Source organism: Mytilus californianus, unplaced genomic scaffold, assembly GCF_021869535.1.
Source record: "Mytilus californianus isolate M0D057914Y unplaced genomic scaffold, xbMytCali1.0.p SCAF_2, whole genome shotgun sequence".
Taxonomy (NCBI): Eukaryota; Metazoa; Mollusca; class Bivalvia; order Mytilida; family Mytilidae; genus Mytilus; species Mytilus californianus.
The window spans coordinates 125,837,307-125,850,399 of NW_026262668.1; the positions used below are offsets into that span (position 1 = coordinate 125,837,307).

Consider the following 13,093-nt stretch of genomic DNA (forward strand, 5'->3'; position numbering starts at 1 on the left):
TCTACAAGCAATCACAAATTAAGACATAACATTGATAGTTATATTCAATAAAAAAAGGATTTAAAGATAAAATTGTTCATACTCTTTTGTCAATACATATGAATGAATATAATATGGCAAATATAAGATTATATGCATTTTAACATTCTATCGTTTTTTACGGAGCAGTTTATCAAATCTAATGGTTAATTTGAATGTACAGTACAACAAAATTAGTTACCTTTAATACAAGCCTCCACGGTGACACTTTTTACAACCGGAGTTGCATTAGGTGTTTGGTCAGGTATTATCGTCAATGTTATCTTGTCAGCCAACTGAGGTTTGATAAATTCCAGTTCTACGATGCCATTTGGTTGTGCCTGTTGAAATACATAGCCTTCTGAATGTATGAATGTGCCTATTATGGAGTACTATATTGCATTGTATAGTGTCATTTAATGGGTATCTTTACCTTAAATGGTGTTACCAATATACACAGTGCTTAGTATTGACAGACGACTATAGTCTTAATGCAACGTTTCATTACTAAAATATAATTGTAATCAAAGACTAAATGTTCATGTCTTTACGAAAAGAATCATAATCCCCTAAACAACGAAACTCGAGTACAATGTAACGTAATTTGTAAACATTCTTTGGTTATACTATAATTTCAGAACTGCTTTTCCTGCGTTTCGTAGTTAATAAATTGAAGTTGTCTTCTTTTTCATTAATATTACAATCAGATGATAATAATAAAATATCATACCTTGACAGTCTCCTCATAAACTAAAACGTTGTCATTATAAAGTTTGACAACAATACTGTCAACAGATTCTGTTTTTAGAGCAACATTCATTATCGGATTACTGTCACTTGTTGATAACTCTAAAACTGGCTTTTCGTCTTCAGCTGACGGTTTCCATCCTGAAGGTGTTAAAGCGTTTTCAGCACCATCTGGATTCGATGAAGAAGTCACAGTTTCAAAATTTAATGGGCCCTTTGTCGCATCGTCCGGACATTTTTCCAAACCTAAAAATTCAAAAAGCAATAGTATAAATTAGAATACAAGGAAAGTGAAGTCAATGGATAATGCCAGTTTCCTTTCATTTTACCCAAAAAAACCTCCTGTATACAGTCAGCCTCATATGATTAAAGATACAAGTCGGCAAAAAGAGCCGCACAGTTGGCTTCTATGGGAATGCCGATTGTTAGTTGAAATACACGTCTTCCAAACGTAACAATTATGTTGTCAATCAAGACATCAAACATCTCGATAATATCAGTTTCAGAGAATTGCTTGTTTGAATCAGAGTGATTCTTTTACAAAGTACGATTTATTCCTCCCTAAGTCAAGACACTTGTACCTATGTTGGCCTTTCTTTCTTATGAACAAAATAGGATCAACTCTTTTAATTTGCCTTTTAGTTTGGAATGGGAAATACTTGTGTAAAGTATAGAAAATTAAAATATCTTAATACTATTTGCAATACGAAATAATCTTAGATTGTATGTTCTCTAACAGATCTTTAAACTTTTTTTAGCATCTGTATATGATTCACACCTACTCTAGAATAGGTAGTTTTACAATAAATTTGAAGCCTGGCTTTGGTTGCTGAATACATTGATGTTAATAATTTAGAAAGAGGTTTTGTGGAGTACTTGGAAGACCCAGTAATATAACGTTGTTTGTAAGGACACTTATTCAATTTAGGTATTTAATACAGTTAAGGAAGATCACGTTCCGCATCTTTGGTCGAAATTCAAAAGAAACATACACAAGACCCTATAATTATACAATACGTCCTCCTTGGTTAGTGTCGTTGGGGTAAATGTTGAGTTTTCAAGTGAAATGTCAATCCCTAGTTCATTTATCAAGCAGTTTATGTAATGATATTTACACATAGAAACGATGTTCATTGGGGCTTTATCTGCAGGACAACAACGTATTTGTCATGTAAAACAACAACGATAATGAAATTCAGATTTTCTGACTTTAAAAAATACCTGCAGTTGTAGAAGCGGGTCCAGTGGTTACCGACGGTTGAGTTGTTTGAATCAAAGGTGGACTTGTTCCTGGTGCTCCAGCTTGAGTACCTGTAGTTGGGGTTGACGCTGTAGAAGGTGTTCCAGAGGTAATCACTGGAGACGATGTAGGTGTTGTGGCTGGTTGTCCTGTGGTCAGAGCTACAGAAAACATCACTGTCATCACAGGCTTAGTACATTTATTTTAACACATATATAACTGAATAAATTGTCAATATCATCTATACATTAAGATGTCGATTTTGTCCTCCACTAATGAAGCAAAAATATAATACTCAAGTAAAAGGGAACATATGGGATTGTTTTGCAGTGTTCAAATTCAAGATGACATGAAAGTTGTTTTGTTGGTCATATATATGAAAATAACAGAAAATCAATTGTGTCCGACCGAGCGCTTTTTTCAGTAGCCTTTATCATGAACGGTCAAACCTCAACATATTCAATCCATGTCTACAAGCAATCACAAATTAAGACATAACATTGATAGTTATATTCAATAAAAAAAGGATTTAAAGATAAAATTGTTCATACTCTTTTGTCAATACATATGAATGAATATAATATGGCAAATATAAGATTATATGCATTTTAACATTCTATCGTTTTTTACGGAGCAGTTTATCAAATCTAATGGTTAATTTGAATGTACAGTACAACAAAATTAGTTACCTTTAATACAAGCCTCCACGGTGACACTTTTTACAACCGGAGTTGCATTAGGTGTTTGGTCAGGTATTATCGTCAATGTTATCTTGTCAGCCAACTGAGGTTTGATAAATTCCAGTTCTACGATGCCATTTGGTTGTGCCTGTTGAAATACATAGCCTTCTGAATGTATGAATGTGCCTATTATGGAGTACTATATTGCATTGTATAGTGTCATTTAATGGGTATCTTTACCTTAAATGGTGTTACCAATATACACAGTGCTTAGTATTGACAGACGACTATAGTCTTAATGCAACGTTTCATTACTAAAATATAATTGTAATCAAAGACTAAATGTTCATGTCTTTACGAAAAGAATCATAATCCCCTAAACAACGAAACTTGAGTACAATGTAACGTAATTTGTAAACATTCTTTGGTTATACTATAATTTCAGAACTGCTTTTCCTGCGTTTCGTAGTTAATAAATTGAAGTTGTCTTCTTTTTCATTAATATTACAATCAGATGATAATAATAAAATATCATACCTTGACAGTCTCCTCATAAACTAAAACGTTGTCATTATAAAGTTTGACAACAATACTGTCAACAGATTCTGTTTTTAGAGCAACATTCATAATCGGATTACTGTCACTTGTTGATAACTCTAAAACTGGCTTTTCGTCTTCAGCTGACGGTTTCCATCCTGAAGGTGTTAAAGCGTTTTCAGCACCATCTGGATTCGATGAAGAAGTCACAGTTTCAAAATTTAATGGGCCCTTTGTCGCATCGTCCGGACATTTTTCCAAACCTAAAAATTCAAAAAGCAATAGTATAAATTAGAATACAAGGAAAGTGAAGTCAATGGATAATGCCAGTTTCCTTTCATTTTACCCAAAAAAACCTCCTGTATACAGTCAGCCTCATATGATTAAAGATACAAGTCGGCAAAAAGAGCCGCACAGTTGGCTTCTATGGGAATGCCGATTGTTAGTTGAAATACACGTCTTCCAAACGTAACAATTATGTTGTCAATCAAGACATCAAACATCTCGATAATATCAGTTTCAGAGAATTGCTTGTTTGAATCAGAGTGATTCTTTTACAAAGTACGATTTATTCCTCCCTAAGTCAAGACACTTGTACCTATGTTGGCCTTTCTTTCTTATGAACAAAATAGGATCAACTCTTTTAATTTGCCTTTTAGTTTGGAATGGGAAATACTTGTGTAAAGTATAGAAAATTAAAATATCTTAATACTATTTGCAATACGAAATAGTCTTAGATTGTATGTTCTCTAACAGATCTTTAAACTTTTTTTAGAATCTGTATATGATTCACACCTACTCTAGAATAGGTAGTTTTACAATAAATTTGAAGCCTGGCTTTGGTTGCTGAATACATTGATGTTAATAATTTAGAAAGAGGTTTTGTGGAGTACTTGGAAGACCCAGTAATATAACGTTGTTTGTAAGGACACTTATTCAATTTAGGTATTTAATACAGTTAAGGAAGATCACGTTCCGCATCTTTGGTCGAAATTCAAAAGAAACATACAAAAGACCCTATAATTATACAATACGTCCTCCTTGGTTAGTGTCGTTGGGGTAAATGTTGAGTTTTCAAGTGAAATGTCAATCCCTAGTTCATTTATCAAGCAGTTTATGTAATGATATTTACACATAGAAACGATGTTCATTGGGGCTTTATCTGCAGGACAACAACGTATTTGTCATGTAAAACAACAACGATAATGAAATTCAGATTTTCTGACTTTAAAAAATACCTGCAGTTGTAGAAGCGGGTCCAGTGGTTACCGACGGTTGAGTTGTTTGAATCAAAGGTGGACTTGTTCCTGGTGCTCCAGCTTGAGTACCTGTAGTTGGGGTTGACGCTGTAGAAGGTGTTCCAGAGGTAATCACTGGAGACGATGTAGGTGTTGTGGCTGGTTGTCCTGTGGTCAGAGCTACAGAAAACATCACTGTCATCACAGGCTTAGTACATTTATTTTAACACATATATAACTGAATAAATTGTCAATATCATCTATACATTAAGATGTCGATTTTGTCCTCCACTAATGAAGCAAAAATATAATACTCAAGTAAAAGGGAACATATGGGATTGTTTTGCAGTGTTCAAATTCAAGATGACATGAAAGTTGTTTTGTTGGTCATATATATGAAAATAACAGAAAATCAATTGTGTCCGACCGAGCGCTTTTTTCAGTAGCCTTTATCATGAACGGTCAAACCTCAACATATTCAATCCATGTCTACAAGCAATCACAAATTAAGACATAACATTGATAGTTATATTCAATAAAAAAAGGATTTAAAGATAAAATTGTTCATACTCTTTTGTCAATACATATGAATGAATATAATATGGCAAATATAAGATTATATGCATTTTAACATTCTATCGTTTTTTACGGAGCAGTTTATCAAATCTAATGGTTAATTTGAATGTACAGTACAACAAAATTAGTTACCTTTAATACAAGCCTCCACGGTGACACTTTTTACAACCGGAGTTGCATTAGGTGTTTGGTCAGGTATTATCGTCAATGTTATCTTGTCAGCCAACTGAGGTTTGATAAATTCCAGTTCTACGATGCCATTTGGTTGTGCCTGTTGAAATACATAGCCTTCTGAATGTATGAATGTGCCTATTATGGAGTACTATATTGCATTGTATAGTGTCATTTAATGGGTATCTTTACCTTAAATGGTGTTACAAATATACACAGTGCTTAGTATTGACAGACGACTATAGTCTTAATGCAACGTTTCATTACTAAAATATAATTGTAATCAAAGACTAAATGTTCATGTCTTTACGAAAAGAATCATAATCCCCTAAACAACGAAACTTGAGTACAATGTAACGTAATTTGTAAACATTCTTTGGTTATACTATAATTTCAGAACTGCTTTTCCTGCGTTTCGTAGTTAATAAATTGAAGTTGTCTTCTTTTTCATTAATATTACAATCAGATGATAATAATAAAATATCATACCTTGACAGTCTCCTCATAAACTAAAACGTTGTCATTATAAAGTTTGACAACAATACTGTCAACAGATTCTGTTTTTAGAGCAACATTCATTATCGGATTACTGTCACTTGTTGATAACTCTAAAACTGGCTTTTCGTCTTCAGCTGACGGTTTCCATCCTGAAGGTGTTAAAGCGTTTTCAGCACCATCTGGATTCGATGAAGAAGTCACAGTTTCAAAATTTAATGGGCCCTTTGTCGCATCGTCCGGACATTTTTCCAGAGCTAAAAATTCAAAAAGCAATAGTATAAATTAGAATACAAGGAAAGTGAAGTCAATGGATAATGCCAGTTTCCTTTCATTTTACCAAAAAAAACCTCCTGTATACAGTCAGCCTCATATGATTAAAGATACAAGTCGGCAAAAAGAGCCGCACAGTTGGCTTCTATGGGAATGCCGATTGTTAGTTGAAATACACGTCTTCCAAACGTAACAATTATGTTGTCAATCAAGACATCAAACATCTCGATAATATCAGTTTCAGAGAATTGCTTGTTTGAATCAGAGTGATTCTTTTACAAAGTACGATTTATTCCTCCCTAAGTCAAGACACTTGTACCTATGTTGGCCTTTCTTTCTTATGAACAAAATAGGATCAACTCTTTTAATTTGCCTTTTAGTTTGGAATGGGAAATACTTGTGTAAAGTATAGAAAATTAAAATATCTTAATACTATTTGCAATACGAAATAGTCTTAGATTGTATGTTCTCTAACAGATCTTTAAACTTTTTTTAGCATCTGTATATGATTCACACCTACTCTAGAATAGGTAGTTTTACAATAAATTTGAAGCCTGGCTTTGGTTGCTGAATACATTGATGTTAATAATTTAGAAAGAGGTTTTGTGGAGTACTTGGAAGACCCAGTAATATAACGTTGTTTGTAAGGACACTTATTCAATTTAGGTATTTAATACAGTTAAGGAAGATCACGTTCCGCATCTTTGGTCGAAATTCAAAAGAAACATACAAAAGACCCTATAATTATACAATACGTCCTCCTTGGTTAGTGTCGTTGGGGTAAATGTTGAGTTTTCAAGTGAAATGTCAATCCCTAGTTCATTTATCAAGCAGTTTATGTAATGATATTTACACATAGAAACGATGTTCATTGGGGCTTTATCTGCAGGACAACAACGTATTTGTCATGTAAAACAACAACGATAATGAAATTCAGATTTTCTGACTTTAAAAAATACCTGCAGTTGTAGAAGCGGGTCCAGTGGTTACCGACGGTTGAGTTGTTTGAATCAAAGGTGGACTTGTTCCTGGTGCTCCAGCTTGAGTACCTGTAGTTGGGGTTGACGCTGTAGAAGGTGTTCCAGAGGTAATCACTGGAGACGATGTAGGTGTTGTGGCTGGTTGTCCTGTGGTCAGAGCTACAGAAAACATCACTGTCATCACAGGCTTAGTACATTTATTTTAACACATATATAACTGAATAAATTGTCAATATCATCTATACATTAAGATGTCGATTTTGTCCTCCACTAATGAAGCAAAAATATAATACTCAAGTAAAAGGGAACATATGGGATTGTTTTGCAGTGTTCAAATTCAAGATGACATGAAAGTTGTTTTGTTGGTCATATATATGAAAATAACAGAAAATCAATTGTGTCCGACCGAGCGCTTTTTTCAGTAGCCTTTATCATGAACGGTCAAACCTCAACATATTCAATCCATGTCTACAAGCAATCACAAATTAAGACATAACATTGATAGTTATATTCAATAAAAAAAGGATTTAAAGATAAAATTGTTCATACTCTTTTGTCAATACATATGAATGAATATAATATGGCAAATATAAGATTATATGCATTTTAACATTCTATCGTATTTTACGGAGCAGTTTATCAAATCTAATGGTTAATTTGAATGTACAGTACAACAAAATTAGTTACCTTTAATACAAGCCTCCACGGTGACACTTTTTACAACCGGAGTTGCATTAGGTGTTTGGTCAGGTATTATCGTCAATGTTATCTTGTCAGCCAACTGAGGTTTGATAAATTCCAGTTCTACGATGCCATTTGGTTGTGCCTGTTGAAATACATAGCCTTCTGAATGTATGAATGTGCCTATTATGGAGTACTATATTGCATTGTATAGTGTCATTTAATGGGTATCTTTACCTTAAATGGTGTTACCAATATACACAGTGCTTAGTATTGACAGACGACTATAGTCTTAATGCAACGTTTCATTACTAAAATATAATTGTAATCAAAGACTAAATGTTCATGTCTTTACGAAAAGAATCATAATCCCCTAAACAACGAAACTTGAGTACAATGTAACGTAATTTGTAAACATTCTTTGGTTATACTATAATTTCAGAACTGCTTTTCCTGCGTTTCGTAGTTAATAAATTGAAGTTGTCTTCTTTTTCATTAATATTACAATCAGATGATAATAATAAAATATCATACCTTGACAGTCTCCTCATAAACTAAAACGTTGTCATTATAAAGTTTGACAACAATACTGTCAACAGATTCTGTTTTTAGAGCAACATTCATTATCGGATTACTGTCACTTGTTGATAACTCTAAAACTGGCTTTTCGTCTTCAGCTGACGGTTTCCATCCTGAAGGTGTTAAAGCGTTTTCAGCACCATCTGGATTCGATGAAGAAGTCACAGTTTCAAAATTTAATGGGCCCTTTGTCGCATCGTCCGGACATTTTTCCAGACCTAAAAATTCAAAAAGCAATAGTATAAATTAGAATACAAGGAAAGTGAAGTCAATGGATAATGCCAGTTTCCTTTCATTTTACCAAAAAAAACCTCCTGTATACAGTCAGCCTCATATGATTAAAGATACAAGTCGGCAAAAAGAGCCGCACAGTTGGCTTCTATGGGAATGCCGATTGTTAGTTGAAATACACGTCTTCCAAACGTAACAATTATGTTGTCAATCAAGACATCAAACATCTCGATAATATCAGTTTCAGAGAATTGCTTGTTTGAATCAGAGTGATTCTTTTACAAAGTACGATTTATTCCTCCCTAAGTCAAGACACTTGTACCTATGTTGGCCTTTCTTTCTTATGAACAAAATAGGATCAACTCTTTTAATTTGCCTTTTAGTTTGGAATGGAAAATACTTGTGTAAAGTATAGAAAATTAAAATATCTTAATACTATTTGCAATACGAAATAGTCTTAGATTGTATGTTCTCTAACAGATCTTTAAACTTTTTTTAGCATCTGTATATGATTCACACCTACTCTAGAATAGGTAGTTTTACAATAAATTTGAAGCCTGGCTTTGGTTGCTGAATACATTGATGTTAATAATTTAGAAAGAGGTTTTGTGGAGTACTTGGAAGACCCAGTAATATAACGTTGTTTGTAAGGACACTTATTCAATTTAGGTATTTAATACAGTTAAGGAAGATCACGTTCCGCATCTTTGGTCGAAATTCAAAAGAAACATACACAAGACCCTATAATTATACAATACGTCCTCCTTGGTTAGTGTCGTTGGGGTAAATGTTGAGTTTTCAAGTGAAATGTCAATCCCTAGTTCATTTATCAAGCAGTTTATGTAATGATATTTACACATAGAAACGATGTTCATTGGGGCTTTATCTGCAGGACAACAACGTATTTGTCATGTAAAACAACAACGATAATGAAATTCAGATTTTCTGACTTTAAAAAATACCTGCAGTTGTAGAAGCGGGTCCAGTGGTTACCGACGGTTGAGTTGTTTGAATCAAAGGTGGACTTGTTCCTGGTGCTCCAGCTTGAGTACCTGTAGTTGGGGTTGACGCTGTAGAAGGTGTTCCAGAGGTAATCACTGGAGACGATGTAGGTGTTGTGGCTGGTTGTCCTGTGGTCAGAGCTACAGAAAACATCACTGTCATCACAGGCTTAGTACATTTATTTTAACACATATATAACTGAATAAATTGTCAATATCATCTATACATTAAGATGTCGATTTTGTCCTCCACTAATGAAGCAAAAATATAATACTCAAGTAAAAGGGAACATATGGGATTGTTTTGCAGTGTTCAAATTCAAGATGACATGAAAGTTGTTTTGTTGGTCATATATATGAAAATAACAGAAAATCAATTGTGTCCGACCGAGCGCTTTTTTCAGTAGCCTTTATCATGAACGGTCAAACCTCAACATATTCAATCCATGTCTACAAGCAATCACAAATTAAGACATAACATTGATAGTTATATTCAATAAAAAAAGGATTTAAAGATAAAATTGTTCATACTCTTTTGTCAATACATATGAATGAATATAATATGGCAAATATAAGATTATATGCATTTTAACATTCTATCGTTTTTTACGGAGCAGTTTATCAAATCTAATGGTTAATTTGAATGTACAGTACAACAAAATTAGTTACCTTTAATACAAGCCTCCACGGTGACACTTTTTACAACCGGAGTTGCATTAGGTGTTTGGTCAGGTATTATCGTCAATGTTATCTTGTCAGCCAACTGAGGTTTGATAAATTCCAGTTCTACGATGCCATTTGGTTGTGCCTGTTGAAATACATAGCCTTCTGAATGTATGAATGTGCCTATTATGGAGTACTATATTGCATTGTATAGTGTCATTTAATGGGTATCTTTACCTTAAATGGTGTTACCAATATACACAGTGCTTAGTATTGACAGACGACTATAGTCTTAATGCAACGTTTCATTACTAAAATATAATTGTAATCAAAGACTAAATGTTCATGTCTTGACGAAAAGAATCATAATCCCCTAAACAACGAAACTTGAGTACAATGTAACGTAATTTGTAAACATTCTTTGGTTAAACTATAATTTCAGAACTGCTTTTCCTGCGTTTCGTAGTTAATAAATTGAAGTTGTCTTCTTTTTCATTAATATTACAATCAGATGATAATAATAAAATATCATACCTTGACAGTCTCCTCATAAACTAAAACGTTGTCATTATAAAGTTTGACAACAATACTGTCAACAGATTCTGTTTTTAGAGCAACATTCATTATCGGATTACTGTCACTTGTTGATAACTCTAAAACTGGCTTTTCGTCTTCAGCTGACGGTTTCCATCCTGAAGGTGTTAAAGCGTTTTCAGCACCATCTGGATTCGATGAAGAAGTCACAGTTTCAAAATTTAATGGGCCCTTTGTCGCATCGTCCGGACATTTTTCCAAACCTAAAAATTCAAAAAGCAATAGTATAAATTAGAATACAAGGAAAGTGAAGTCAATGGATAATGCCAGTTTCCTTTCATTTTACCAAAAAAAACCTCCTGTATACAGTCAGCCTCATATGATTAAAGATACAAGTCGGCAAAAAGAGCCGCACAGTTGGCTTCTATGGGAATGCCGATTGTTAGTTGAAATACACGTCTTCCAAACGTAACAATTATGTTGTCAATCAAGACATCAAACATCTCGATAATATCAGTTTCAGAGAATTGCTTGTTTGAATCAGAGTGATTCTTTTACAAAGTACGATTTATTCCTCCCTAAGTCAAGACACTTGTACCTATGTTGGCCTTTCTTTCTTATGAACAAAATAGGATCAACTCTTTTAATTTGCCTTTTAGTTTGGAATGGGAAATACTTGTGTAAAGTATAGAAAATTAAAATATCTTAATACTATTTGCAATACGAAATAGTCTTAGATTGTATGTTCTCTAACAGATCTTTAAACTTTTTTTTGCATCTGTATATGATTCACACCTACTCTAGAATAGGTAGTTTTACAATAAATTTGAAGCCTGGCTTTGGTTGCTGAATACATTGATGTTAATAATTTAGAAAGAGGTTTTGTGGAGTACTTGGAAGACCCAGTAATATAACGTTGTTTGTAAGGACACTTATTCAATTTAGGTATTTAATACAGTTAAGGAAGATCACGTTCCGCATCTTTGGTCGAAATTCAAAAGAAACATACAAAAGACCCTATAATTATACAATACGTCCTCCTTGGTTAGTGTCGTTGGGGTAAATGTTGAGTTTTCAAGTGAAATGTCAATCCCTAGTTCATTTATCAAGCAGTTTATGTAATGATATTTACACATAGAAACGATGTTCATTGGGGCTTTATCTGCAGGACAACAACGTATTTGTCATGTAAAACAACAACGATAATGAAATTCAGATTTTCTGACTTTAAAAAATACCTGCAGTTGTAGAAGCGGGTCCAGTGGTTACCGACGGTTGAGTTGTTTGAATCAAAGGTGGACTTGTTCCTGGTGCTCCAGCTTGAGTACCTGTAGTTGGGGTTGACGCTGTAGAAGGTGTTCCAGAGGTAATCACTGGAGACGATGTAGGTGTTGTGGCTGGTTGTCCTGTGGTCAGAGCTACAGAAAACATCACTGTCATCACAGGCTTAGTACATTTATTTTAACACATATATAACTGAATAAATTGTCAATATCATCTATACATTAAGATGTCGATTTTGTCCTCCACTAATGAAGCAAAAATATAATACTCAAGTAAAAGGGAACATATGGGATTGTTTTGCAGTGTTCAAATTCAAGATGACATGAAAGTTGTTTTGTTGGTCATATATATGAAAATAACAGAAAATCAATTGTGTCCGACCGAGCGCTTTTTTCAGTAGCCTTTATCATGAACGGTCAAACCTCAACATATTCAATCCATGTCTACAAGCAATCACAAATTAAGACATAACATTGATAGTTATATTCAATAAAAAAAGGATTTAAAGATAAAATTGTTCATACTCTTTTGTCAATACATATGAATGAATATAATATGGCAAATACAAGATTATATGCATTTTAACATTCTATCGTTTTTTACGGAGCAGTTTATCAAATCTAATGGTTAATTTGAATGTACAGTACAACAAAATTAGTTACCTTTAATACAAGCCTCCACGGTGACACTTTTTACAACCGGAGTTGCATTAGGTGTTTGGTCAGGTATTATCGTCAATGTTATCTTGTCAGCCAACTGAGGTTTGATAAATTCCAGTTCTACGATGCCATTTGGTTGTGCCTGTTGAAATACATAGCCTTCTGAATGTATGAATGTGCCTATTATGGAGTACTATATTGCATTGTATAGTGTCATTTAATGGGTATCTTTACCTTAAATGGTGTTACCAATATACACAGTGCTTAGTATTGACAGACGACTATAGTCTTAATGCAACGTTTCATTACTAAAATATAATTGTAATCAAAGACTAAATGTTCATGTCTTTACGAAAAGAATCATAATCCCCTAAACAACGAAACTTGAGTACAATGTAACGTAATTTGTAAACATTCTTTGGTTATACTATAATTTCAGAACTGCTTTTCGTGCGTTTCGTAGTTAATAAGTTGAAGTTGTCTTCTTTTTCATTAATATTACAATC

General features: G+C 33.5%; 1 protein-coding gene across 1 annotated transcript in view; it reads right to left on the reverse strand.

The window, feature by feature from the left end:
• LOC127727802 (mucin-2-like) overlaps positions 1 to 13,093 on the reverse strand; it is a 62,136-nt gene that overhangs the window by 17,801 nt on the left and 31,242 nt on the right. The window contains exons 27-42 of the mRNA XM_052234918.1: positions 12,591 to 12,729; positions 11,883 to 12,062; positions 10,645 to 10,832; positions 10,117 to 10,255; positions 9,409 to 9,588; positions 8,171 to 8,358; positions 7,643 to 7,781; positions 6,935 to 7,114; positions 5,697 to 5,884; positions 5,169 to 5,307; positions 4,461 to 4,640; positions 3,223 to 3,410; positions 2,695 to 2,833; positions 1,987 to 2,166; positions 749 to 936; positions 221 to 359 (exon numbers count right to left, since the gene is read on the reverse strand). Coding sequence (XP_052090878.1) covers positions 221 to 359; positions 749 to 936; positions 1,987 to 2,166; positions 2,695 to 2,833; positions 3,223 to 3,410; positions 4,461 to 4,640; positions 5,169 to 5,307; positions 5,697 to 5,884; positions 6,935 to 7,114; positions 7,643 to 7,781; positions 8,171 to 8,358; positions 9,409 to 9,588; positions 10,117 to 10,255; positions 10,645 to 10,832; positions 11,883 to 12,062; positions 12,591 to 12,729 — 2,674 coding nt within the window. The remainder of the gene's footprint in view (positions 1 to 220; positions 360 to 748; positions 937 to 1,986; positions 2,167 to 2,694; positions 2,834 to 3,222; positions 3,411 to 4,460; positions 4,641 to 5,168; positions 5,308 to 5,696; positions 5,885 to 6,934; positions 7,115 to 7,642; positions 7,782 to 8,170; positions 8,359 to 9,408; positions 9,589 to 10,116; positions 10,256 to 10,644; positions 10,833 to 11,882; positions 12,063 to 12,590; positions 12,730 to 13,093) is intronic.